This window comes from Setaria italica, chromosome I, assembly GCF_000263155.2.
Source record: "Setaria italica strain Yugu1 chromosome I, Setaria_italica_v2.0, whole genome shotgun sequence".
Classification (NCBI taxonomy): domain Eukaryota; kingdom Viridiplantae; phylum Streptophyta; class Magnoliopsida; order Poales; family Poaceae; genus Setaria; species Setaria italica.
Window position 1 is genome coordinate 36159062 of NC_028450.1, and position 27118 is coordinate 36186179.

At 46.5% G+C, this 27118-nt stretch overlaps 7 protein-coding genes across 9 annotated transcripts; 2 read left to right on the forward strand and 5 right to left on the reverse strand.

Moving 5' to 3' along the window:
* Positions 1 to 385: 385 nt before the first annotated feature.
* LOC101770335 lies at positions 386 to 4025 on the reverse strand. Of its 3 annotated transcripts, none has more exons than XM_004953602.2 (11): positions 3851 to 4023; positions 3589 to 3714; positions 3306 to 3498; positions 2859 to 3148; positions 2551 to 2775; positions 2337 to 2465; positions 2124 to 2251; positions 1939 to 2027; positions 1706 to 1797; positions 1146 to 1282; positions 386 to 717 (listed from the first exon to the last, which is right to left on the reverse strand). In XM_004953602.2, the coding sequence occupies exons 3-11, from the start codon at positions 3421 to 3423 to the stop codon at positions 651 to 653; spliced, it is 1275 nt and encodes a 424-aa protein (XP_004953659.1). In that variant the 5' UTR covers positions 3424 to 3498; positions 3589 to 3714; positions 3851 to 4023; the 3' UTR covers positions 386 to 650. The 3 variants fall into 3 exon arrangements, with proteins under 3 accessions (XP_004953659.1, XP_004953658.1, XP_012699102.1); XM_004953601.2 differs by having other exon boundaries at positions 1930 to 2027; XM_012843648.2 differs by lacking the exons at positions 386 to 717; positions 1146 to 1282 and having other exon boundaries at positions 1875 to 2027; positions 3851 to 4025.
* A 726-nt stretch (positions 4026 to 4751) lies between these two features.
* LOC101772468 (pentatricopeptide repeat-containing protein At1g71060, mitochondrial) lies at positions 4752 to 6634 on the reverse strand. Its single transcript, XM_004953605.3, has one exon. The coding sequence runs from the start codon at positions 6534 to 6536 to the stop codon at positions 5064 to 5066; it is 1473 nt and encodes a 490-aa protein (XP_004953662.1). The 5' UTR covers positions 6537 to 6634; the 3' UTR covers positions 4752 to 5063.
* Positions 6635 to 6662: 28 nt separating this feature from the next.
* Positions 6663 to 9509, forward strand: LOC101772063 (uncharacterized protein At1g26090, chloroplastic). Its single transcript, XM_004953604.3, has 7 exons — positions 6663 to 6902; positions 7182 to 7325; positions 7408 to 7482; positions 7553 to 7740; positions 7836 to 8001; positions 8082 to 8480; positions 9147 to 9509. The coding sequence occupies exons 1-7, from the start codon at positions 6726 to 6728 to the stop codon at positions 9276 to 9278; spliced, it is 1281 nt and encodes a 426-aa protein (XP_004953661.1). The 5' UTR covers positions 6663 to 6725; the 3' UTR covers positions 9279 to 9509.
* A 171-nt stretch (positions 9510 to 9680) lies between these two features.
* On the forward strand, positions 9681 to 10773 carry LOC101772869 (17.8 kDa heat shock protein). The gene has a single exon (XM_004953606.2). It carries the CDS (start codon positions 10059 to 10061, stop codon positions 10545 to 10547), a length of 489 nt encoding a protein of 162 aa, XP_004953663.1. The 5' UTR covers positions 9681 to 10058; the 3' UTR covers positions 10548 to 10773.
* Positions 10774 to 19487: 8714 nt separating this feature from the next.
* LOC101773289 lies at positions 19488 to 20181 on the reverse strand. The gene has a single exon (XM_004953607.3). It carries the CDS (start codon positions 20164 to 20166, stop codon positions 19666 to 19668), a length of 501 nt encoding a protein of 166 aa, XP_004953664.1. The 5' UTR covers positions 20167 to 20181; the 3' UTR covers positions 19488 to 19665.
* Positions 20182 to 21290: 1109 nt separating this feature from the next.
* LOC101773700 lies at positions 21291 to 22115 on the reverse strand. The gene has a single exon (XM_004953608.3). It carries the CDS (start codon positions 22016 to 22018, stop codon positions 21599 to 21601), a length of 420 nt encoding a protein of 139 aa, XP_004953665.1. The 5' UTR covers positions 22019 to 22115; the 3' UTR covers positions 21291 to 21598.
* A 1910-nt stretch (positions 22116 to 24025) lies between these two features.
* Positions 24026 to 24867, reverse strand: LOC111258061. Its single transcript, XM_022828788.1, has 2 exons — positions 24709 to 24867; positions 24026 to 24214 (listed from the first exon to the last, which is right to left on the reverse strand). The coding sequence occupies exons 1-2, from the start codon at positions 24865 to 24867 to the stop codon at positions 24026 to 24028; spliced, it is 348 nt and encodes a 115-aa protein (XP_022684523.1).
* Positions 24868 to 27118: the final 2251 nt, after the last annotated feature.

Here is a 27118-nt window from a genome sequence, read left to right on the forward strand (position 1 = left end):
ACGCAGGGGCCAAATTGAAAATAACTGGATCACGAACCGGGGCTGCTTCTGCGAAACGATCTGGGGCGGCGGACATGGCATCCGGCGGCGCAGCGGTGCCGCTCGCCGGCCACCACCGACCTTATCCGCGCTCCTGCCCATCGGTCTCGTGCCACCACTACCTCCAGCCCGCCGTGCTTCCCTCACCCACAGGTGTGTCCTCCGCGGCAGCGCCGGCGCCGTCGATCGGGGAGGTGGCGCGGTGGCCAGAGATCGTCGGTGAGTTCGCTGAGACACAGACAATGTACGGAGTGGTGCTGCCGCAGCAGGTGAGGGGAGGGCGGGCGGGCGGATGCCCACGCTGACAGAGGGTCTGGGTTCATTAATCCATCAGCACTCAGCAGGATGAAGGAAAAACAGCCAAACAGGCTCTGTTATGAAAGCCACAGTGAGATCAACATCAGCACCTATGCTCCACACGCTCGTCAGGGATGAACGGCTCAACAATACAACAGCTTCGGATTGTAAACTGTACCGATTGTTCGAATCACCTAGTACATGAACAACATCTAAGGGTTCTAAGCAACCAGCAGGCAGCGTTTGATTGGCAACCACCATGACTTCAGACACGGTTAAGCTTGTCGGCTCGCAGTGCAGTAGAATCTCCACAATCATGCCCCATGATGCGAAAAGTAGGTGCAAAGGATCACGTCCTCCTCTTGTAATCTAATTTCCTTCCTGTCAAGGTAAAGCAAGTATTGTCAACTTCTCAAATCTGAACTTAATTGTTACTAGGGTTAAGGCCAGCAAAAAAAGAGGCAGATCATGGTGCAGCATGAACCAACCAACTTATTGACATGACAGACAAGTAAACGCAGTTCATGTTCAATGTTTTTCCCCCAAAGTTTTGCATTCCTAAATGACTGACTTTAGGTAGTCTTACTGCCTAGGGCATGATATTTTCTTCAAACGTATTTGTAAGGAACCATTGGTGAGTCTGTTACACCTCAACTTTTAGTACTCTATAAAATCATTTAGCACCATTTTCACCCTTGCCATGTTTTGTTTTGTCAGAAAAGGAACTTAATGCTGCTCATAAAAAATACAATCTAGCATTAGCCACAGCGAGCAGACAAAGAGAATAAATAAATGAATTAGAAGCATACCATGGTGGGAAGATGCGAATTATGTTTCCTACCAGAAGATCCACATTGTCACATATCTTTGGACTAAATATAATGGTCCCCATAGTTCTGCTTTCACACATAGCATGGTCTGTTGAGGCTTCACGTGTAATGGTAGACTGCATGAAACACAAGTGCCATGAAAGCATCAATGTCGCAAATTCTGGGAAAACTTCATTCATGTTCAAACTAGAACTTTGTGTAAAACAAACGATACTTTTTGGCTTGATGATGGAGAAAAGAAAAAGGAAATAATCTAGATGCAACACAATGTTTTTCAGCTTTAATTCGGTAGCAGTAGCAACTCATTGCATTGGCCAATTCAGAAAGAATGGTTTATCACCATAAGGAAAGTCATCCAACATTCATGTTTTTTGCATAAAGCATATGCTCCCAATAAGCAACTGTTACAGAATCATCTGGAAAATGTTACTTCATCTTGGCAGCATGAGAATCAAAATACTACTAATTTAAAAGCACTCCTGCGATGAGACCAAATAAAATAGAGAAGATAAAGAGTTTTCGAGAGATGGAGGACAGACATTATTCTTTTCCTGGAACAAGCAGTGGCAGACTGTTAGCTTTCCTTCCAACGACCTTGACATAATCTGAACAGTAATTCCCTTTGAATCACCTGCAAGTATGAACTGTCAGTACTTCTGAAATACATGTGTACAAACAGATGAAGCCTATGGAGCATAGAAGTGGTACCAACTGCTACTACTAGTAAAACCATAGACATTCATAACAGCTAATTCAGCACCACCTAAATAACCTTTCTCTATATTAAACTGTCTCAAGAACTCTGCATGCCTATCTTTTTCCATCTGCATAATCTGTTGCATCCTTCCATGATAACCAGCCCTGCCACAGAGCAAAATAAATAAACAAGCAGAATTCCATAGACACTTAGATGGCCATTTAACAAAGAATTGGCAGCAACTCAGATTGTAACTATACCCAGTGGATCTCATTGGAAGCATGGCAACCTCCAGGTTTGATGGATCGAAAACTTCTTGGAATAGGTCAGCCATAGTTTGGTGCTTCACATCTTTGTTCACCAAAGCCAAGTGGTTTTCAGTAACATCCTATTCCATGATAAACAGAAAATATGTTGAATAGTCCAACAGAGCAATAACTAATAGTAACTGGTTGTGTTAACTGTTAACATACTTCCTCCTCACTAGATGTTCCATCAGTTATATGCTCCAAGGGATCCTCACTGTCAATACTCTCTCCCAGAATAGCTAGAGTTTTCTTCTCGGAAGCGGTCCAATCTTTAGCTCCCGTGTGTCGGCGCAACTGCATTAAAATTAAAAATATTTAGAGGAACGTCAATTGCTATCCAGGAACCTCAAATCATGAAACAACACCATAAGAAACACACCGATGCTGCCCCGACAGGAGAGCTACTTCTACCCTGTAGATCTTCTAGAAGTTCAGCAACCGAAAGATTTGCTTTCTTCATCGGATGAGCAAATTCTGATGGCAGATCTTCAGTTTCTTCCTTGCTATTTCCAAAACGTTCAGCCATCAAAGCTTGTGAAGCTTTAGCTGGTGGCACTCTGGATGAAACTTCTTGCTCTCTAATATTCAGCGTGTGCTGTTGCAACTGCATTGGAATATTCAGAAGCTAGGAAATTGTAGCACTCCAAACGATGAAATAACAACACAACAACAATAGAAGATACACACCATATATGGTTTCCTCACAGAGGAACCACTTCTACCCTGTAAATCTTCCAGAAGCTCTGAAACTGAAGTATTTGCTTTCTTGGTATGAAGGGGGAGCTCCGGGGTCAAATCTTCAGATTCTTCCTCGATATTTTCCAACCGTTCAGCCACCATAGTTTGTGAAAGTTTAGTTGATGGCACTCCATATGTACCTTCATGGCCCCTGATATGCAAGATTTCTGTCTTTACATCATATGGAACAAAATCATGTCCTCGTATTGAGAATCTGGGTTTCTTTTCACTTTTGTTCCCTGCAACAGTGGAGAATAGAGGAGGACCCATATAAGAATATTCACCAGGGACAGTTTAACATAACAAAGTCCGCCTTTGCTCAAAGAAATACCAGAGCCTGCATTATCTGTATAATAGGAGGTGCAGTAAATTTTAGCCAGAAAAGAGAGAACATACTTCTGCTTATTCCAGAAGCAAGGAAAGAGGTGCTAACAGGATATTTTTGCACACACGCCAACTCATCAGCTTCTTCCAAATCCTCATCCCAGCCGTCTGATTTATCCTTATCCTCCATGCTGCTAGCCTGCTGACCTTGTTTTGAAGCTGGGCATGCTAATCAGCCTCAGGTTCTTGCTGGTGCAAGAACATCCTGTTGACGTGAAATAAGAGAAGAAAGCACAATATCAGTAAGAATATGTATAAATGAATAAATCTACAGGAGGCATAGTTGTCAATATACCTGCTCGGACGCTAACTCGGGAGAAGTTACAACCTCACAAAAAATTTGAGAATAAACTGCATCCGCACCTAAATTAGGTACCAACAAGCGATGGATCGATCCAGTGCGCTGAAGACAGAAAATAACCTGATGGAATGATGAACGGATGGGGTTAATTATTCGCAGTGCCCAACGCAGCGTGCAAATCCCGAACTGAGAGGCACGGAGGCTTGGATTTGATTGAAATCAAAGGAACCCATCCAAGCTAGCTAGGATTACTTACCAGCAGTGGAAGAGATCGGGCCGAGGTAGGAGCGGCGCTGCTGCTGAGGCCGTGAGGCGGTGGCGGCGGCCCGAGAAGCAGTTTGGCGCCGAGCACGGCCGCGCTTTCGCTGGAGCCTGGAGGGACAGGGACGGAGGGAGGCTGGGTGCGCGAGTGGCTTTGGGCCCGGCTGTCAGTGAGTGAAAGCGCGGCTGTGTAACCGTTCCTCGTGCCAAATATGAATATTTTTCTTCCCCGACAATATTTCCACTGTTTGTCTACAAAGTACTCCATTTCACATATCAAAATGCAGTTTTTTGCCTTTTTCAAGAGAAAAATACATCTCAGTTGAACGGGCATGCTGACAGCCGAAGTAGCGCGGGGTCCTACTAGAGAACTGCAAAATCATTTGATTCCACAGAATGTTTCACACTCTGAAATACGCAAGCTGAAGAAACAAAACGCATTGTCAAGGCTGCTGTACTGATATATTAAACATCACTTCAGCATCATCTCCTTATTGCTAAAATGCACCAGCAATGTAGCCAGTATTCCCTGGCATGTGCATTGTCAATTTCATGTTACATGCGTTCCAGAAATAAAAAACATAAAAAAACATGTTTCCTGACCCAATACTGACTTGCTGGCGCGCTATATAATCATCCCTGTTCGATGTTCATCGTCACCAGTGGAAACTGGGAACCAAGCAACAACTTAGCAGCACATGAGAATTCATTTATGCAGATTCCGGCGCACTTCTTTTGGAGCTCAATGCCGTTCCCGGATGAACCTTAACAATGACATCGAAGTTTTCAAACAAGTCTACTGTCAAATCTAACTGGATTTAGCTTCTTGCTCACCGATGACTCATTCTAGTCACCAAGATATCATTTTTACTCGAGACACAAAAACGTCATATCAATTATCAATTTATCATGCCATATCAAAAGGGCAAGAGAAAGCTCAAAATAAAGATCAAACTAAAAGCACCGAGGAAGAATCTCATGGACCAAAACAGAAGACATGTTAGGAGCTTCAAGTCTAAGATACTAAAACCATCCTCTACTGATATGTTACATCGTACACAGTTCACCTAAATTTTTTGGAGACTGCACAGAAACTAAATTTCCAAGCAACAAAAGCACAATAAATCTGTCCGCTAAAGAGTGAAGAAACGATCTCACGTGTCTTTAATCATGCTAACCCACTAACTGGCATAAGAGACCTCAACAAACTAGCGTGCCTTCCATTTTTTAAGTAGGTGATCATGGATCTCTCCTTTCCTAATCTTCTGCAGGCACTGCTTCAGCTTTGACAGAGTCGATGAGCTCAACTTGATACCTCGGTCAATCATGTCTTCAGCATACTTGCATGCCTCGGGCAGCCTGTCATCCCTCAGCTTTGATACCAGCATGTTCCCACTCTCTTCCAATGGTGGCAGGCCATTCTCCACCATGCAGTTCCAGACCTTGATCCCCATCTCCCAATCACGTGTATCCAAGAACATGCAAAGTGCAAATGAGCAATTCTCCTCATTTGGCCAAAGCTCATTCTTGACCATCTCGCTAAAGATCGCTGCTGCCTCCCGGAGCTTCCTCCCCTTGAGCAAAAACTGGAGGACCAAATTATATGTGCCAGCGTCAGGGAACACTCCGTTGAAGGCCATGTCGTCGAGATACTCCACTGTCACCTCAGCATGCCCAAGACTGCCCTGCAGCATGATCATTGTGTTGTACATCTCCAAATCCGGGACGAGCCCCCGATGTCCAACAAAGTCATCCCAAAGCGCCATTGCATCACGCAATTTGCGTGCCTCAAGGTGTGCAACAAGAGCGGCATGGAAGAACTTCTCTCCTGGCGAGCACCCGCGCCGGCTCAAGACTGCCAGATAATCCATCGCTTCCGGTAGCGCCGTGGAGGAGTCACTTGAAACAAGTGTAGTAAGGAAGGAATCATAGGCAGGCACGTTGTTAGGATCAAAGCCGACGTCACGCACCATTTCGTCGAACACCTCGCGCGCAACCCGCGGATCAGCGGCTGCCTCGCAGCCCTCGAGAAGGATGGCGTAGGAGTCGGCGTCCGGGCGCGTGCCGGCCTCGGCGCGAGCCACGGGAATCGCGGCGCGGGCGTCGTCGAGGCGGTTGGCGCGGCAAAGCGCGGAGAGGAGAGAGTTGAGCGCCGTCGTGTCGCGGGCCATGCCGTAGCGTGGCATGTCCACGAACGCCTTGAGCGGGTTGCCACCGGGGCTGGCCGCCAAGGAGGAGAACACGGAGGCGAAGGTGGCCAGCGAGAGAAGGCGCTGGGAGTGCATGGACCTGACGGTTTCCCACATGGGCTCGAAGATTCGGTTCTTGCCGAGGATGTCGACGACAAGGTTCCACGAGTAAGGGGAGTGCTCGTGGCCGAGGTGCTGGTGGCCCGCCCAGCTGAAGAAGGCGGCGGCGGCGCGCGGGTGCGCGTAGGAGAAGCGGAGCACCTGCTCGACGTCGTCGGTGGTGACGCCGATATTGGCCTTGGTGAGCTTATCGTCCACGTCGGCGGCGGAGGAGGCGGAGGCCAGTATCTCGCCGAGGATTTGGATCTTCAAGTTCGGGGCCTCCTTGTACGTGGGGAACGCCGGTGCGGACGGGTCGCGGGCGCGCTTCGCCGCTGGCGATGCCGCCGCGGCCGCGGCTTCCGACGGCCGCTTGCCCCGGTGGTCGGCCATCTCGGCGGGGACTCGGTGGTGGGTGGGATCGGGGAGAAGGCGGCAGAGGTGGGAAGGGGTTTCTTTATCTGTGGTTATGTCCTAAGCCCTATCCTATAACCTTATAACAGCTGCAGCGAAAGAGGTCAAGGCCAAGGTGGAACCTCCGAAATCCCAACCAGACCGCTGAGGCGAGCCGCGGAGACGGCGATGGCGCCGTCCTTGGTCTTCTCGGCGAGGCATACCCACGCCGTGACCCACCGGAGAATCCGCAGGCGGCGTTTGGTCGTCGCCATTTCCGCCGGCGCCGGTCCGCCACCGAAGCTGGTGACCTTCCTCGGCAAGGGAGGCTCCGGCAAGACTACCGCTGCCGCGGTCGCTGCTCAGGTGACAAATTGCTCTCTCCCGTGATCGTCTTCGTCATTGTATCTGTGGCAAATTGTAGTTTGGGCGTGAGCTTGCTGCTGCCTCGATGGATGCTAAAAATTGAGTTGCAAATCTGCAATGTTGCTGTGGATAACAGTGTTGAGCTTAATATACTGTAAATTACAAGTCAGGGTCATACATTAGAGTTTTTTTCGATTGTGTTGTATGAATCATCTCACCAATATATCGGTCATGACTCATGAACAAATTGCCTCTGTTATTTTCTTCCCCATGTTGCAGTATTATGCAAGCGAGGGCTTCAAGACATGCTTGGTTACACAGTCCCAGGATCCTACCGCAGAGCAATTGATGGGCTGTAAGATTGGGAACTCTCTGACTGAGTGCAGGGCCAATCTCTCAACCATAAAGCTAGAGACTAGTAAGGTAAAATACTTTGTTGAAAGAATTCTCCTCTTGTATGCTGGAATGCCTTGAAGTTGAAGAATGTTTTCTTGTTAAATAATAGATGTTGCTTGAACCCCTAAACCGATTGAAGAAGGTAGATGCCCAGGTCAATTTTACTCAAGGAGTCCTTGAAGGGGTAGGTGAATAACAACATCTCTAGTGAGGATAAAACATTCATTTTTGGTTGCTGATTTTCCCTGGGATAGATTGTAGGAGAGGAGCTTGGAGTTTTACCTGGAATGGATTCGATCTGTTCAGTCTTAGCTCTTCAGAAGCTCCTTAACTTATTTTCAGCTGGAAGGAGTAGCTCACAACCAGAATTCGATGTGGTAGTATATGATTGCAACAATACGGATGAAATTCTACGGCTAATAGGTGCTACTGACAGGGCAAGGTACTTGTTCTACTTCATTCATGATTCTGAATTTGCTTAAGAAAAGTCAAGTTTCTAAACTTTCTAAACTTATTTTTTGCACTACACAAAGATAGGTCTTACTTGAGGTATGTGAGGGACCTAGCTGAGAAGACTGACATGGGAAGACTGGCTTCTCCTTCATTACTAAAACTAATATATGATGCTGCAAAGCCAAATGGTAAAACTAGTGAGGGGAGACTGAGTACAGAGATATGGAATGAAATCGAACAGCTTCTTGAGGTAATTTTCCAAAGTTGAATTTAGTTAAAACCGAGTGCATACATTTTATGATATTATCTAAAAGTTGCTAAATCATGTAGAGAGTCTTGGTTTGGTTTGCCGATCCTTCAAACCTTGCTTGCTTCCTTATCATGGATCCTAGGAGATCAATATCTGTATCCTCTGCATTAAGATACTGGGGTTGTACCACTCAAGCTGGCGGCCAAATATGTGGGGCATTTGGTTATACTGAAGACCCTTCTGAAATGCACCAAGAAGTTGCTCGAAAGTTCTTGCCATTGTCTTTCTCGTTTCTGCCATTTTTCTCAAATGATTCTTCTGCAGATTGGAGCAGAGCACTAAGCTCATTGAGCCAAAACACAAAGGAACAGTTGATGAATACATCCACAGTGTATCCTTCAGTTAGTTTTGATGCTGTTCAGAAATCAGTAACCCTTTTCATGCCAGGCTTTGATAAGTCTGAAATCAAGCTATATCAAGTAAGACAATTTATCTATCTCTCTATTGCATCTGTTGTGTTTACTGTGCCAAAAATTGGTTAGGTTAAATTGTCTGCCAATAAAATCACTAGTAGTCTTAACTATCCAGAGATCATGCCGCTTTAACTATATAAGCAATAACAGAAAAGAAGACTTGAGATCTAACCTTCCTGATAATGTTTAGATGAAGCCACATTTTTATTGGTAAAGTGTGCCTCGTTTGTGTAGAAGTTAGCCTACATTTGCTACATTCACGCTGTCTTCATGTGGCTTCATTTGCAATGTTGTTAATCTTTCTATCAACAAGCATTTTAGTGAGTGCTATTCATTAGAAGTGGCATAATAAATTTACTGTTAATGCTGCGATCTGGCTATCTGCCAGTCTTTACAAACCTCTAGAAAGATTCAATTTCAAATGGAATGGGCAAGCAGATATACCCCTTTGCATGCGCAGCATGTTCTTGAACAGATTTTTTATGTGGTTACCCTGATGCATCCTATCTGCATTTTAGGACATACATTCATAGTCATCTGGCAATCTTTGATGATAGATATGTCCTGCAGAAACTCTGTTAAACAAGACAAATAATCACTGAATTTAATTGGTTATAATTATTCATGCTGACGCTGAGTTATTGATCTGCTGTTTTTGACTGAAAAATGCAGTATAGAGGCGGATCAGAACTGTTGATCGAAGCCGGAGACCAGAGGCGGGTCATAAAATTACCACCGGCGATGCAGGGTAAGGTCGGAGGCGCCAAGTTCGTGGACAGGAACCTCATCGTCAGCATCCGGTAGCAGACTCACCAGAACCGGCTGGGATTTGTGCCCCCCACTTCAGATCGGCAGTTGCCGCCGATCATGAGAAGTAGATCGGATTTGCTTGTTGGTTCTAGTCTGCATTTTGTGGTGTTCGTTCGTTCTAAGCAGAGTGAAACCGCACAGTTCTACTCTTTCTGAAGAAGAGTGCTGGATCTGAATCTGAAGCTCTGGCTAGCAGCAGTACTCCATTGTTCTTAGTTCTCCCTCCCTCCATTGGTTATGTCTGAGCATGATACCTATCTCCGTGATTGTTCTCGGATTTTATTGCCCGGGTTTTGATGGAGAAACGAAGGGCGTGCGTTGAGGGGGTGGACGGTATCCACCCCGGAGCCCAATGAAGGTTGACCATTCAACGCCCAGCACGGGCCCTTCTTCCACGCGGAGCCCTCTCCCTCCCTGGCCTTCGGGGCCCAGCGGCATAGGGTTCGAACGGCATCGCAGTCAGCACCCCTCGGCGCCAGGTCATCTGAGGATCAGAGGATGAGATGGTTCGAGAAGAAACTGGTACTCGCGCGCTGTGCCCTGCGGCGACTTTCCCCTTTGCGGCCATCTAGAGAGAACCAGACGAAGCAAAGCCGGAGCATGGAGAAGCCGGGGCGCGTTCTCGATGTTTCTCCGGCCACCGCGCCGGCGCCTATTAAACGAGCACTCGGCAAATTCTGCGAGGCACATTTACGCAACTTGTTAATCCAGCTTGACGCTTCTTGTCAGTCAAAGTAGCACAACTGTCCAGCAAGAAGGCGAGGACCAGCAAGCATGTCGTTGGCGCTGTCCCGAATGCTGATCGACAGGTTCTTCCCCGACACCGGCGCCGTCGGCGACGCGCGGCCACCGATGGACTGGAAGGAGACGCGGGACGCGCACGTGTTCAGGATGGACGTCCCGGGCCTGGCCAAGGACCAGGTGGCCGTCGAGCTGGTGGACGGCCGCATCCTGCGCGTCCGCGGCGGCAAGTGGGACGACGTCGCCGCCGCCGCCGCCGACAAGGACGGCGCGGTGCCGGGCCACGGGGAAGGGAAGGAGGAGGAGGGCGGCGACGGCGCCGTGAGGTGGCACTGCAGGGAGAGGCCCGGCGCGCGAGCGTTCGAGACGCAGTTCCGGCTGCCGGACGACGCGGCGGCGGACGAGGTGCGCGCGGCCATGGTGGACGGGGTGCTCACGGTGACCGTGCCCAAGCGGAAGGGCGGCGGCAAGAAGCGGCACCACGGCGCCAACAAGCCCGTGTGCTGCAGGTTCTGGCCCTGAGCCCTGACGCGACCGCGACGAGGCCGATCGCCAGAAGCGTGCGTTCGCGTCAATGTTACAGTAGGAGGACATGGATTCGTGTGCTTGCTTGGGTGCTTGTACAGTAGTTCGCGTGTTTGTACAATAGCCTTGGACTGAATTTCTTCGTTGGATTTGTGACCGTGGTGACCTGTAAATTCTAATGCTTCCTTTTGTAACAAGATTCGGATTGTGGTTTGATGTTCCAGCTGAACGCGGTGTCCGCTGCAGATCAGACGTTGCATGCTTCGGTGAGTGCATTAGCATCAATGTAGATAGGTGGATTGTGCGGAGAAGTCAAAATGATGAGGGTGCTGTGACCATGAGGTGGCAGCGCGGAGTCTGAATCCACGGCCTTGTTCACTTCCCAATTTGGAAGTCCTAAAGTTGGAAGTTTGTCATAAATGCGCAACTGTAGCATTTCGTTTGTATTTGTGAATTATTGTCCAAAAATTGATTAATTAGGCTCAAAAGATTCATCTCGCAAAGTACAACAAAACTATGCAATTAGTTTTTGATTTCATCTACATTTAGTACTTCATGCATGTATCGCAAGTTTGATGTGACGGAGAATCTTCTTTTTGCATAGTGTCAAAGTTGGGATTTTGGTGGAAACTAAACATGACCCACATGGGACTTCAAGGTATAGCAGCACTCCATTAAAAAAAACTATCATAATAAAAGACAAAAACAAAACTTGGAAATTTTTTAAAGCTCAAGTGATTAACTTAAAATATCAACGGTACAAGACATTTCAACAAGAAAACTGTGTAAAAAATACAAATATTGAGAAATCCAAAAAGATCAATCTAGAATTTTCACATATTAATAGCTCACATCCATCCGTGATATCATATATGAGTAGATAAATACAACCTCATATAGCCCTCATGGAAAAAGTAATATACATGGCGAAAGGGTACTAACCCAGTGATTAGAGCACCTCAGATTAGAGCACCTCAATAGTACCAGCAAGCTCGGTTCGACGAGCGAATTTCTAGAATAAAAAATTATAAAAAAATAGGTAGAAACTTCCCCGTTGACTACGGTAAAAAAAACAATATACATGCACAATCAATGATAAATTTAAGTTGCGGAGTAAGACTGAACCCATTGCACAATCAGTGACAAAAAGTACTAATTGAAAAAAATAGTAATTCGACGTCTTAACCCTCGCATAACATTACATGTCAAAATTTGTATCTCGTTGGTTTCCAATTCAGCACCAACAATAAGATTGAAGTGTTTTCGCCAATTCTTGTTGACTAACCAACAAAAGTTGCGTATACCCAATAAGCTTGTTTGATAAGATAACATATTAGGTTAGATAGCATTCCTCGATTGCAAAAGGGGTCATAAAATTGATTTCCCACAGCTTCATATGAGTTAGTAGAGATAGAAACAAACCTCTAATTGTCAAAATCGGCCAAATTAATTATATAAACATCTCCAACGACCAAATTTTAAAGTTAGCTCCTTTTTTGCCTTATGCTCAATGCTTGGATGTGCATTCTCACCATGCGAGTTTCAACACCGGTAAAAGACCTCACACACTGAACAGTCTGCTGCATTGCCCAACTCGTATAGGCTTCCTATGGCATTGCAATTCCAGAGTCGTGGAGCACAATAACAACATGCGTTTTATATCCTTTAGATTCCGGTGCATAATATATATCTTCTTCATCAAAATAGTCAAATAATATTCCAGTTGGAATAACAACTAACAATGGAATACCTTATCGAAACCTAAGAAAATATAAATAATAACAATAAACAATTGAGAAACTAACAACCACCCCCAACTCACCAACCGACTGTATAAAAAAATAAGACTTACCAGCTTCTCACATTTAATGTCCATTGTGGGACACGAATACAAGGCTGATCACATGACTGCAAATCATATTGCATGTTGCCAATATAAGAAACACCATAGTAACACGCAGCTATAAGTATAGTTTCCATGGTTGGATGATGATGTGGTTTGACCATATCACGAACAATCTGAGATATTTTTCCAACTCGACAATGAGCGACTTTTTCATAATTCCAGTTCATTCCATTTGCATCAAAATTGGTTGCTTCATCGTAACCAAATCTTGTCCCTCTAACTCTTCTCATCATGTCACAAAGGGCAAGAAATGAAAGAAGAAGACACTGGTCTGAAAATGAAAACATGAAATGTAAAAGAAAGTGTCGCAATGAGATTGAACTAACGTTGTTTACGAATTAAACTTTCATGATAGTTTATAGATCAAAATAGAGTTCTTATTTTAATCAAAGTTATCCTAAATGCTAAATGGTAAACAATTGGTCACCCTATATTTAGTGTTTATATTGTTGAAGCGGCGTTTAAATGGAATTAACGATCAAAACGGATTTGTACTTCTCCAAAATATACATATTTATGCATGTGAAGAAATCTAAGTAATTATACATCTATATGCATAATGCATGTAAAAAACAATTAGATCAAGTTCTCACTGAGAGTCACAACTTAATATATTATCCCAGGTTCCTAGCATGACAAAAGAGCTAAAAATTCTAAAATTGCTTGCTGTAGGGATAGTGGGTGCATGGTGAAAGACTGTTGGGATGTGGATTTATGGGCAATAGATTTTAGAAGAACTTTTGGTCGTGAGGAAATCATAGAATGGGAGGCCTTGCTGTGAAAACTAGAACCAGTTCAATTGAATGAAGACAAGGATGAGGCGCAATGGCTACTGGAAAAGTCAAGGAAGTACACCACAAAGTCGATGTATTGCTTCTTGTTATTCAGGGGGGTACTAAATAAGAGGATGGAAAAACTATGGAGGAATAGAATGCCACTGAAACTCAAGATTTTGGTCTCGCAAACATCTCTAGACAGGCTGCAAATGGGGGCGACACTCAAGAAGTGAAAATGGAAAGGCGAGGCCAACTGTGTGCTTTGCGGAGTACCTAAAACTGCTAACCATGTTATGTTTCAATGTGTGGTAGCAAATTTTGTGCCGGCTTGCATTAAAGAGGCCTTGGGCTGGGAACCTTGGATAGATATCCACTCTGCTTCCAAGATTTGTTGGACTGACCTTATGGGATACCATCATCATTGGAGTAGATTAAACAAAAGAAAATATAAAAAAAGAAAAAAACATCTATGCATATGCATGGTTGAGCATGGAGCCTTCCTCGTTTCCTCCATGGCACAAAGCAAGCGTGGTTGGTAGGAAAAAGATCAAGAGAAAAAAATCGCACACAACAAGCATGGTTATGCAAACTAGTTTGGACGATTGGGCTCCTTGCAACGGTTAATAGGTTGTTGTCAGACTGTTCAATACATCATATCATTGTTAGCTTTCTTCCTTCCAGGTTGACAGATTGGATCCCCCTCCCTTACTCTCTCAGCCCTCAAATCATCACCACAACGGAAGCGAAACGGCGGCATGGTATTGCTCTCTAGCGATATGGCGCGGACTAAGGATGGGGGATCAGATCTGCGGTAGGGACGTAGCGGCAACGCTCCCCTGAGAGCCACCCCGTGGGCACGATGATCACCCGGTCAAGGTCGACACAATTGGAACAATCACCGTCAACACAGCTATGCAAGCGGTGAATTTCGAGGTCCAGGCCCATCGGTGAGAGTTGGGAGGATGAAAAGTCCATCAAGAGGATGAAGGCACACAGCCAGGAGGATTCGACGATGGTAGCCTCAGATCCTGCTACCGTGAAATAGGTCTCTAACATGACTACCGCAGAGCAGTCCACCTCGTACGCTGCTTATTCCACTATCAGCTCTCCCCTTCGATGCCCATTCATCCCCGAAGTCAAGGATTTTGCCGGCAAGGTGATGTACGACCTGACGATTGGTGATGCTTATATTTTAAAGAGGAAGAGAAATACTCTACCAAATTAGGTATGCTACTCGATCCCCTTTCCCTTCCCCTCTTCTCTTCGTGTGGCATAAGAACACAACAGACATGGTAAACAATGCTTAATTGTTGCTCTCCTATGATGAACATGTTTGTATGTTACTCGATCCCCTTTCCCTCCCCCTCTTCTCTTTGCGTGGCATAAGAACACAATAGACACCGTAAATAATGCATAATTGTTGATCTCCTATGATAAACATATCTACTTGTAGAGCAGCACAAGAAACTGTTAATTCTCGCTCATTGTGTACCTAATTCATGCCTTGACGATCCCACCCTGTTGCCTATTCGAGAATCTACAACAAAGATAGTCCGTCAAACTGGCAAAATCGTTCTAGGGCTTTCTTCTTATATTGGTACACATAATCTACTGTATATTATGTAGAGTTTGTCTAAGAGTGCAGTGAAGTATCTATTGTTTGATAAGATCATCAAATGTGATGAGATACTATTGTATATGTTTTATAGTCACTACTATATTGTTTATCTCTATCCTCTTGACTACTTCGGCCTTCTAACAACAAATGAGATCTATTGTATAATATTGACCAATAAAATACATATTATTTTTCTCATGCTCCTACTATTTAGAGGTTATTCTATTTGTGATTGAGTTTATTACTTGTGATTTTCTAAATCTAAATTTGTTTTGCCATTTTGCGAGAGAGTTCCAGCTTGAAGAGGTAGATGAGAGCCAAGATTCTACTAGAGTGAGACATAAAGGACATGACAAATAGGTGACAATACTTTTTCCCTTTCTTTTCCCATGTGAAGCTTCTTATATTCATAAGAAGGTTATGGCAAATACAACATTTGCCTTTAAGACATTTTGGGAGTCTATCGACAATTAAAAGAGAAAGGGGTAGTATTTAATTCCATCACGTATTGTACCATAATGCCAAGCACTATAATTGTGATGAGCATTTTATTCAATAGGGGTAGGAAGTATAAGTGTTTCCCCAACCGTGGTCACCTTTTTTCAAAAAGGTTGACAAACATAGCCAATAGATAACCAAAAGCAGTTGGTTCCTTAGCTTCGCACCCAGCAATTAGGGGTGCATTTAGAAAATATTAGCATAAAGGCATAGAGGTGACAAGGTTACAACAAAACATAGAAGTTTGACTTTGAACATAATGAAATTTTTATTTCATCGGGAAGACATAATTGTATGCCCTAATTTATACAATAGAGAAGATATCTACCATAGAACTAAGGAAATAGGTTCTTATGTCCAAGCATATCCTAATTCATGTTGCATGACAAAATAAATATATAAAATATACATATATTCTTTTCTAATAGCAAAATTGGAGGTATTTATTTAAGATGAAAACTTATAAAGAATTAAACAAGTGTCTATAGACTCTTGCTGCATAACCAATATCTTTTAAACAAATTTATTTTTTAAAAAAGAATATAAATTTATACCTCATTTACATAAGTGCCTGTAAATAAAGATAAAATTATGCTCCTCTTAGGAAAAAAATATAAGTGATTGACTCCAACGTATAAAATTGATAGAGCATGCATTAAACTTTCCAACATTAAAGTTTATTTAGTTTGTGCTTGCGATATCTTTATTTCCTACATTAAAAGGAACGAGACGGCTATCACATAAGTTCTTGTACCATGACCATAATATTAATCATAGCTATATAAAAAATAAAATAAAATAAAATAAAAGCTTTTATAAAATGTTGTGAAGAAATCAAGACTAGCACTTCACCTCCTCTCTTCCAACAAATTTTCATTTTGTATGTTTTTTCAATAATTATTCTTAGTTAAAGGGGGTGACCAAGACCTTGCTCTTGTGTGCATGTGACATCAAAGCTCAATGACTAGTTTTCTCGACCAAGGCCATATGTAATCAGGATCACTCATTCAGAACTACTAGCTTCGATCTAGATTTTAGCACGCCATGTCTCGTTTACCATGACCCCAACCCATGGCGTGGTCAACCGAATTCATGTGACTATGGACCCAATCCACTGGTAAAAAAACTCTCACTACCTCAGCCCCAGTACACTGTCATGGATGGTGAGATTAATGTCGTAATTGTTAATACTTATTGTATGAGATGGGCCAATTTAGATGGCAGGTATTGTGTTCTGAAATTTGGTAGGTTTATTGTTTTTGAAATATCATTGATGGTTTTCGATTGTTATTGATGTACCTTCGATTGAATAGTCTTTTTATACATTAGTAGAATACAAGGTCATTTCCGATAATATCATATCATTTTTCATATTTTAGCAAACAAATGTGAAAGTCAAAGTGGTTCATGAATCGTTTCCCCACCCATAGAGCAAGCCCTAGCCCCTAGCTAGGTGCTCTTTTTAAGGGAATCAGCAGTGGAATCCCCTGCCATTTTGTATATATATGAAAAAGAAAATATGTACATTTTACAGTGTTGCATACCTAATAGAAAAAAAAGGAATAAGGAAATTATAGATTACTCAGCCAAACCTTTAATTTGTTACCAATAGTTGGTTTTGCTCTAATAGTTACTAGCTTCAACTCTTCCTCAAAAACAGTCCTCCGCGAGTAAAAGAGAGGGATCCATTGTCAAAATAATACTATTGCGGTGACGTCAAAATAATACTATTATCAAAATAATACATATTTTTACCAACCATTTTGGTTGGAACCTAGGATAGATGAAGATCAAAGTTGTCTATATTTTCGCAATCTTGAGTCAAATTGGCACATTGTGAGAGAAAATTGTTAGAGAGTTTGAGATTCTTTGCTTACAATATAAATGTGCAATAACACATTGGCAGGTAGGAACTTTGTGAAGTGTCTACTTAATTAAGGTGTACCGCAATATCCCCCAAACAAACTATAAACTATTAGCAGTCTACTATAAAGACAGGAATTGTAATTTCTGAACCATCTGAAGCACGATATTTTGGCACGACCATAACACGGCATGACATGATAAATTTTTGGTCATGTAGTGTAGCATTACAGGTGGCATGGCACGGCACAATATCGTGATATTTTAAGCGATTAGGATGGCAACGTGAGTATAATGATCTCTTTTAGCCTTTCTCTTTCTTCCTTTTTTTTATACTTCCACCCTTCTAAAACAAATTGGATGGTTACACATCCAAGTTATGTGGAAAATTATGGTTGACAATAAATATAATAGGGTCGGATCTTGGACTGGCATGGCACAGACGTGTTATAATAGGACGTGCTTGAACTTATACAGAGGCATTTTTTTTCTCTTTTCATTTTTTTCTTGTAAAGTTTGTTCATAAAACTTTTGTTGCTTTTGATTTTTTTTTGACATTTTTTGTTTCTTTTAAAGTTTGTTAGATTTTTTCTCTGATTTTTTTTGAAAATTTTTATCCCAATATTTTGAATTCAGGTTTTTGTCTCAATTTTTATAAAAACTTTACATAAACATTTTTTCACAAAATTTGTATGAAAATATTCTCTATTTAAAAATTTTGTGTAAAACGCTTGCGACAATTTTTATTTTCAAAAGTTTGTATGTAATTTTTTTTAGATTTTTTGTTTAGAAAAATGTGAGACGGATCTGCACGTGGGAACAGTTCCGACAGACGGTCTGAAATCGACCGTACGGAAGGCTTCTCCCGAACGACCGTAAATCTGATTAGTCCGTCCGGCCATAGCGTGATCTAGTCCAAGTCCCACCTCTACTATTGTGGCAAATTAATTTAGACTGAAGCATCAGGTGCAACCAGAGTGTGCTTGCGTCTACAAACTGGAGATTACGATTTACGAGAACTCCGTGAGAAAACAAAGACATGCACTCAATTGGCTCCCTGTCGCGTGCTGCTCGATAGGTTCTTCTCTGGTCGCCGGCCGGCATCTGAGAAGCCCCGCTGCCGATGGGCGGATTCTCTGCTTCATCAGGTTCGGTAGTTTGAGGTTTATGTTATGACGAGAGCAGTTCGCCAATTTGTGTCGCTTTCGTTCGAGTGTCGAAATCAGAATCACGTACAATAGTTGACGATCGGAGAGGACGGAGGAGGAGAACCTGAATGATGGGTAGGCGCCACATTGAACGCTGTTCTTCAATTGCTTTCCATCTCCAGCTCTGGCCACTGACGTCTCGTCCGCAGGCTGCGGCCTGGAATCCCCAGCAGGCAAGAGCGGGGCACAGCATGCCGTATTGGGCGACTGGCGTGACAGTGAGACGGTTGGCGGTGGCGCCATGCGAGATCCTTCGTCAGGGTCAGGGTGGTAGCGCCATCGTTTTCGCACGGATTATTTGCTCCTTGGCCATTTCCATGCTGCCAAAAATGAACAGATATACGGCCACTGTTCACTGGTCCATGCGTCATGGCGAGCTTACCTGTTGTTTCAAATTTTTGTAATGCATGCTCCAAAAAACACCTGGCATTTTTTACCTTTTCAGAGATGGATAGCACAATGGATTTGCTGGAAATTCCAGCATTAACCAGGTAGCAGACGTACAGTCATTTCTTTACTTTGCTACAAATAATTCTAGTCTGCTCTCAGGAAAGGACTAGTATAATTCTAGCTGAAGCATGTCGGAGAAAAGGTCGTCGCAGTGTGCTAATCATTCCAGGTCCCGGGACGTTGGGCGACAGCTTTGCGTGAACCATCTGAATCCCAACGAACGTTGAGAAGGCATGAGGTGGTTCCACCTGATGAACTGTTCTGTCAACCGATTCGTCCCGTTTAAGTTAAGCCCCATGCTTTTGGGGAGAGGGAAGATGATGATAAATGATTAAGGAAGCTTAGGTCAACTTGGACTGTGTTGAGGTTAGAAGTTAGAGCGACCGTTAAGTCGGGTAGCGCTACTCCATTCGTGTAGGGGCAGAGGAGGGCGACTTCTGAGCCGCAGCGATCTAGGGCGCTGGCCGAGCAATCGAGAGTTGCACACAAAGTCTATGTCCTACCCCATTCATGTATTTTTTTTAGAATTTTAAAATTGCACAAAGTGCATTACCAAAAGGCTGTGCGGAAGCAACAGAAACTAACGTAGGCGATGGTCGATCAGAGAGAAAAATCGAATGAGAGGCGGGCCAAGCCAACTTGTGCAGAAGAGCAAGCAAGCCAAATTTCCATTAATTTCCATGGTTCTCGCTACACACGCGGACACTCCGAAGGGAAGAGAAAAGGAACAGAAAAAACATGGCAGTGGAAGGGAATCCATGTACACTTGTAGCCAAGCCAACGGCTCCCTAGCTATCTAGTGCCCTCCGGCGTTGGCCTTGAGCATGATGGCGGACGCCGGCAGCGGGCTGCGCAGCGGCGAGCGCGGGGTCGGTGGCTGCTCGAGGCGGCGGCCCTCGGCGTCGTAGTGGATGGCCCCGGAGAAATCCAGCGGCTGGCACCGCTCCCCCATCATTATCTCCTTCCTCCACACGCCGTCGTCCTCCCACTCGAAGCTCAGCTCGTCCTCCGCCTTCCTCCTCCTCTTCGACTTGGACGACGGCGACGAGAGGACCTTCTTGATGACTCCGCCGCCACCGAGGAACGGCACGATGGCGCGCGGCGAGAAGGACGCCGCGACGCCCTCCCGCGGCGGCCGCAGGTGAAGCCGGCGCGCCGCCCGCGACAGCCGCCGCGCGCACGTGCCCATCAGCGCCGCCACCGCCTGCGCGAAGCTCATGCCCATTGTCCTCTTGCTCTCCCCGTCTCCCTGTTCCGTTCTTGGATGGCTTTTCTGTGCGGCTGCTGCGCACGCCATTTCGCGGGTATTTGTAGCGCCCAGCGGCCAGCGGGTGGACGACGCAGACGAGCCCGGTCGGGGCAGCTGGATTAAGCAGCTAATCACTCAGTTACGACCGATCCGGGCTGAATATATGCGCTGGGCTTCGTCTGCCGCTGCCTGGGCTGTGCCTGGTGCTTTGTTTGTGGGCTGTGCCTGGGCTTTGAGAGCTCACGTTCTTGGGCCTTGAACATAAACTCGTGATACTGCCAGAAACCAGGCACAGCCCACAAACAAAGCATTCCCAGTCGTCTCCGCCTGAACCAGAAATTCCCCCATTTCTTTAGTAATGATCATTTCATGTTCATATAGTAATGATCGAGTTGTTTCTAAAACAAAGTAATGATGGCTAACATGATCTGTACGTAAAATAGTTCCTTTCACTCATATTAAAGATGCATGTGTCTTTCTTTCTTTCTTTTTTGTTGTGCACAGTGATGTCGAGGCCTAAGCGTCCGTTTTGCAGAGTAATAATGAACTTGATCTGCAGTAAAATGGTTCCTTATCGCACATATTCAAAATTCATGTGTGTTTAGGGTTGTGCGTAGAAATCACTGAGTCCATTCCGTAGTTTCCCACAAAGAAAGGGCCTGTTTTGCAGTGTAGATATAATCAGAGTTTGAACATTCTTTTAGATTAAAGAAAAAAACATCCGACCAAGACATTCACAAGTGAATGCTTACGCCACTGCAGAGAGTTTGCACATTATTTAATAGAGCAGAATTCGCTTCTTGAGGATATTAATTTCAGCTAACACATAACAATCAAAATAATTCTAGCTGAAACATGAGCCCGGATGGTGGATAGCTTTGCTTGAGCCCGCTGGATTACAACAAACATTCAGAACGTATGGGTAGCTCCACATTCCACTTTCCACCTGATGACTCGTTCTGCCAACCAACTCTTCCCGTTCAAGTTAAGCTCCTCCTATTTTGGGAGAAAAGAAGACGATGATGACAGTGGAAGAAAATGAGGTTGGAACGGCCGGTTTGTGAGGTACTGCTATTCCATTCAGGTACTGCTTGGTCAGTGTACTAAACTTGCGGAAGACCTTTGGATCAGGGTCGACCAAATTCATCGTAAAAGATTCATATGGGTGGATATGATCAAAAAGCTTAAACGATGGTAAAAGAAAAAACAATTTGTTTACAAAGGGGAAAGCAAGAAAATAACAGAGATACGTTGAAGTAAACAGCTGCGTAAGAAACGAGAGCGAGAAATTCTGGAGGAGCAAGCTAAGGTTTCGATAAAAAATTTACACTGTTGCTTAGTCTCAAACGATAGAGAAAAACGAGAGGCCTATTATTATAGGAGGAGAGGAAGAGGAGAAGCAGAGCAAAACAGAGCAGAGGCAAGAAGAAAATGTACACTGACTACAAGTAGCGAGGCACTACAGACGGCTGCGTTGTTCCTAGTATCCTCCGGCGTTGGCGGCGAGCTTGACGGACGCCGGGAGCGGGCTGCGCAGCGGCGAGCGCGGCGGCGGTGGCTGCGCGAGCCGGTGGCCCTCGGCGTCGTAGTAGATGACCCCGGAGAAGTCCAGCGGCTGGCACCGCTCCCCCATCATGATCTCCTTCCTCCACACCCCGTCATCCGCCTGCTCCTCCGCCGCCGCCTTCCTCCCCTTCGTCTTGGACTTGGACGAAGACGACGAGGACGCCTTCTTGACAACCCCACCGCCGCCGAGGAACGGCACGATGGCGCGAGACGAGAAGGACGCCGCGACCCCGTCCCGCGGGCGCAGGTGGTGCAGCCGCCTCGCCGCCCGCGACAGCCGCCGCGTGCACGTGCCCACCAGCGCCGCCACCGCCTGCGCCAGGCTCATCCCCATCCTCACCCCCTCTCGCCGCCTCCTCTCTCCCTCCCTCGTGCTCTGTTCTTGGAAGGCTTCTCGCGCGCGCTTCCCTGCCGAGTGCCCGGCCGCTGCGCCCGCCGGTTCGCGGGTATTTGTAGCGCCGAAGGGGTGGATCGGGCGGGCGGGTCCGAGTGCGACGCGCCGGTCGGGACGGTTGGGTTAATTAAGCCGGCTACTGCTAATCACACCACCACCACGAGTACACGACCCATCGGATTTGATTGATTAGTGTATTTTCCTTGCCCTGGCGGGCTGCCGGGCTGGGCGAGCAGTGGTGGATTTGGGGCGCTTGCGCAGGTGGCGCGATAAGATCACCGGTCTCCGGAGGGATTTCGCTCCCGGAGCGCACGCAACTGCGAGCGAATTGAAGAGGCGAAAGCGATGGGTTTACGCCTGTGGGTGGCGGGGAATTTGGACGCGCAGTACGTGGCCGTCCTGGTAGATGCGTGTGTTCGTTGGCGGTTGGGATGAGCGTGGTTGCGGGTGCGCCACTGGACGGTTTTTTTTCTAAGGTGCAACAGGGGTCCACCTGAACGTTGATTCAAATACCTGGCTCGAGCTGGCAGGTTTCCATTTTACAACCCAGCATAAGGGATGATGTTTTTGCAGAAGGGGGGATGAAGCAGTTGTTGACGCTCGTTATTGATACACTTTTATTGCTATTTAACTAATATTTTTATGCATATTCTTATACTAACCCGCCACTTGGCACCTGAAATAACCTCGTTTTCGCATATGCAAGATATTCTGGAGGACATTCTGTTTTCGCAGGAAATTAGGCTAAATATGCATTTTTTGATAAAACCTTGAACAAGCAGTGGATCAGAGAAAGATGAAGACTAGAGGCAGAAAAGGGCCCAAGCTAATCGGCCTAGTGCCCCTAAGGCCGATCGGCCTGAGGTCTTCTGGCCTCCACCGACGCTCATTTTTAACAAGCAATCCTTGACTTAAGGGCTAAATTTGTGAAGATATGGTAAGGATCCCTTCGGGATCAAGGAGGAATCAAAGAAGATTAAGCGGAGATTTGGAAAGTTATTGAAGATCAATCTCATCCGAAGCTACCGACGTGTCAGGCCCACATGCATAAAAAATAAGATTCCAAGACAATAAAGAAGACTTGGCGAAAGGAAGGACCAGGCCGATCGGCCTGGACCCCTCCGGGCCAATCAGCCTACCCCTTTCCTTCGCCTGTTCGCCTTCCAATTTAACCCACGAGCTTTTCAGACTATAAATACCCTGAAAATTTACCAAGTCCGGGAGGATCCACTAGAAGTCGACGAACAGAGGGACACACACCAGAATAAGCTGAGGACCGCTGCAAGTCTTCGAGGTTGTCTAGGAGATGGCTTAGGCTAGATCCTAGCTGCCATGGTCGTCCTTGCGCGGCGAAGTCATGGTGGAGTTCTGGAGCTGAGCCTTGTGATCTTCAAGGCTCATGCACACACGAGGTGATATCAATCTAATCTTATGCTTACTTGATCTACTACGTCGCATGCTTATTCTCATATGTTTAGCTAGCGTATGTTCTTAGTAGGAATAGATGTAATTGTGGTGATTAGTCTATGTCTTGCCGATATATCTTAGTAGTGTGTAGGAAGTCAGGGTGATTACTCTTGTGTGGTGACAACACGTGGGAGGAAAAGATCGAATGATTGCGTAATGTTGAGTAGGATTGATGGCGAGTACTGTGGGAGTCATTTGAGGTAAAGCTTTGGGAAACCAGAGGCATGATGATGAAAAGGTAGGGGTTGAGAAGATCGCCTTGTCGCAAGCCACACCGGCATTGAATCCAAGGCCCGGGGATGCCGTTGAGGAGCACTGCCGTGCGCCCGATGGAGAGGAGGCTACGCATCCAGCCGCGCCACACGTTCCCAAAGCCGCGGAGCTCGAGAACGCGGTCGAGAGCTTCCCAGCTAACTGAGTCAAAAGCTTTGCGGAAGTCAAGCTTAAGGACTACGATGGGACGTACTGGACGCGGTAGCACTAGACAAGTTCCGTGGTGAGCAGGAAGTTGTCCGTGATGAAGCGCCCCTTGACGAAGCCTGTCTGGTAGTCGAAGATGAGCGCGGGGATGACGCTTTGCAAGAGGTTGGTGAGGATCTTGGCAGCGAGCTTCGGCATGCAATTCTGCAGGCTGATTGGCCGGAAGCTGTCGGCGGTGACGACCTTAGGCTTCTTAGGCAGGAGCACAACGTGAGCTTGATTGACGCACACTAGGTGTGTTGTGCCGTCGTGGAAGGAAGAGAGCCATACCAGCACTGTGTCGCCCACGGTCGGCCAGAACTGGCGGAAGAAGGCCCGAAGGCAGGGCCAGGGCTACTGGCGGTGCGCATGTGCCAAAGCATCATCTTAGCCTCGGAGGGGGTGAACGGAGCCTCCAGGGCATAAAGGTGCGATAGGGAAGGGAGCAGCCGCGCAACGCCGTCTGGGAAGGTGATGGGGAGTTGGGGACAGTGTCACCAAGCATGCCCGAATAGTATCGGTGTAGAATGCGCTCCTTGCCAGCGTGGGAGGAGACGGGGACGCTGTCGTCGTGCAAAACTTGAATCTTGTTGCTGCGGAGTCGCGCGGAGGCGGAAGCGTGGTAGAACGCGGTGTTTTCGGTCACCGAGTTTACACGTCTTGATGCTATAGTGTTGGTGCTAGTAGAGGCCGTGCTCGCGAACAGCGCGTGCAAGGCGCGCCTTGACCAGGGAGCGCGGAAGGGCTTTGGCGGAGATGAGGGGGCGGCGCTCTTCTAGGAGATCCAGGAGCTTGAGGACCGTGCGGCAAGCCACCATGACGGCCGCCGGCCGCTGCCGGCCATGCGCCCACTTCTTGCACATGGCGCGCGTCCGCTTGAGGTTGCGGCAAACGCAATCGGAATGTTCCCTCGTTGATTCTGGGGGTGGGCCCAGACGCACGCCATGAACCGCTGGAACTTGGGGTCAGGCGCCCAACTTTTCTCGTAGCGGAAGATGTCGGAGATGGGAGCCGACGATGTGGCGGTGACCATCAGCGAGATATGATTCAAGGTGGGGCGCGACAGCGACTGCAGCACGGAGTTGAGGAGGACGGTTGCACTGTGTTGTTGGGTGAATTGAAAGATGGGACGGAGACGGCCGAGGGGGGAGCGTTCTTGATTGTGAGGGGGATTTCGCTGAATATTCCATTCCAAAGATGGAGGGAGCGATGAAATGAAAGGGTGCTTTTCAATTGGTTAAGATCTCGCTGTGTATGTATCTGTCCGAGGAAGATTTGCGTTCCGAAGATGGCGAGAGTACGGGGTAATTTGACAGGCAGTTTGCATGGAGGCCGTGAGGAATTCGGGGACGTGTCAGTAGTGTGTGCTTAGGGAGGCGCTCTCTGTCGTTGTCAGGCGATTAACTCTGCCGGTGGGAAGGGAATATGACGTGTCCAAACGAAAATATCCATGGTTCTACAACTGTACGTTATTCCTGTATATCCAGCAGCCAAAAGGAGAAGAAGGTCAGTGTGCTAATGCGGATATGCGAAGGAACTCTCGAGTCAACTGTGGAGTTGAGGTGGTCAAGTAGAAGCACCGGACCAGTAAACAATTGCACGGCCTATTGGAACAGGGAACCAGCGGGTCAACTAGGTGCTCCTTAACCCGAATGTCAACGCTGCATTAGCAATCCAAAGTTGATCAGGCAGACTAACAAAGTCTAGTCTCGACACCATCGCAGATCATTGCTAAGCGAGGTCCACCTACTGAGATTTTTAAGCGCTGCCGGGTGCCGCGAATGCCGACCGATGACCTCGCCTCCGACCTCCTCCCGGAAACAGGACAAGAATAATGCGTGCAGCAGCTAGTGCCTCGGCGGCCACCACCACCACCACCACACGAACCCGTGGCCTTGTGCGCGCCGGGGTGGAAAGCTTTGGCGAGCGCGCGTCAGATCCGATCCGGTTGGCGTCACGCCACGCGATGCTCTCTGCCCGGCCGGCCACTACGGGCGCGGCGCATGGCTGGGCGGCGCACAGCACAAACGCTCGGCGTTCCCACCTCGAAGCCCCCAAAGGAAGTTGTTGCCTGCGCGCCATGGCGGCGCTGGTGGGATGGTGGAGGAATGATCTAGTCCACTGACGCCCTACCGCACTCACGCCCTCGGCAAATCTTTCCGCCGTCTTCAGGGCCCTGCCTGCCATCATTTTGGCTGCCTGTAAAGGGTGGAGATGATCACCGGGGTCGTACGATCTTTTTGAGATCACATCTATAATCAGCTACCAAATCGGCTCGAAATTGAGTGCGTCAATATGGTGTGCAATTTGGTCTCGCGAAGTGACTCGTACACGTGCTGGCATGCTGCTATTAGCATGCCCACTGGAACGTACTGGGCACAAGTGCACTAGCTACTAGCTAGTTGTCCATTATTGATGTACTCCGCTTAGCAAGGTAGGTGGCGGCGAGTGAGTGGTGACAGGGTGTGCATGCAACGTGGTGTCTATCCTGTTCGCACTCGCACTTGCGCCCCCTGGACCGTGAAAGCACGGAGCACAAACGATACGATCGTAAGAAGATATTTTGGGTTTAATTTTCTACTGTTCGTGCATCGATCTCAGGCGACGCGATTGCAATGATATTTGCGACAAAAATCTTGCTTCTTGATGAAAAAAAAAACGTGATACACAGTTGGGTGTTACTCTGTTACGACAGGTGCGAGTGTAACCATGTTGCATGAACAGGGATCAGTGAGGTGATCAGTCGACATCCCAAACTTAAGCGTAACATTGTTTTCAAAATGAAGGCGCGAGTCCACTCTCAACTCCTCTAGACATTAGGTTGTTGGGTAGCATTATGCATGAATCATGATGTAACAGAAGGCGACAGTACCGACCGCCGTACATGAACATGCATTTGAAACGGTGTAACTTGCTCGTAAAGGATAGCCCAAAGTGCCAAACTGTTGCCAATTGATTCTCCGGTCCAAACCAAATGCACTTGCGATCGGAGGGTTTTCCAGCACCCTGCTGTTGGAGATTCTTGGATGCCATCGCCGTCACCGTGAATCGTCCTCCGCGCGCATTGCAATGCAATGGGCAAAGTTCGGTGCACGTTTGTTTTCGTTACGTTAC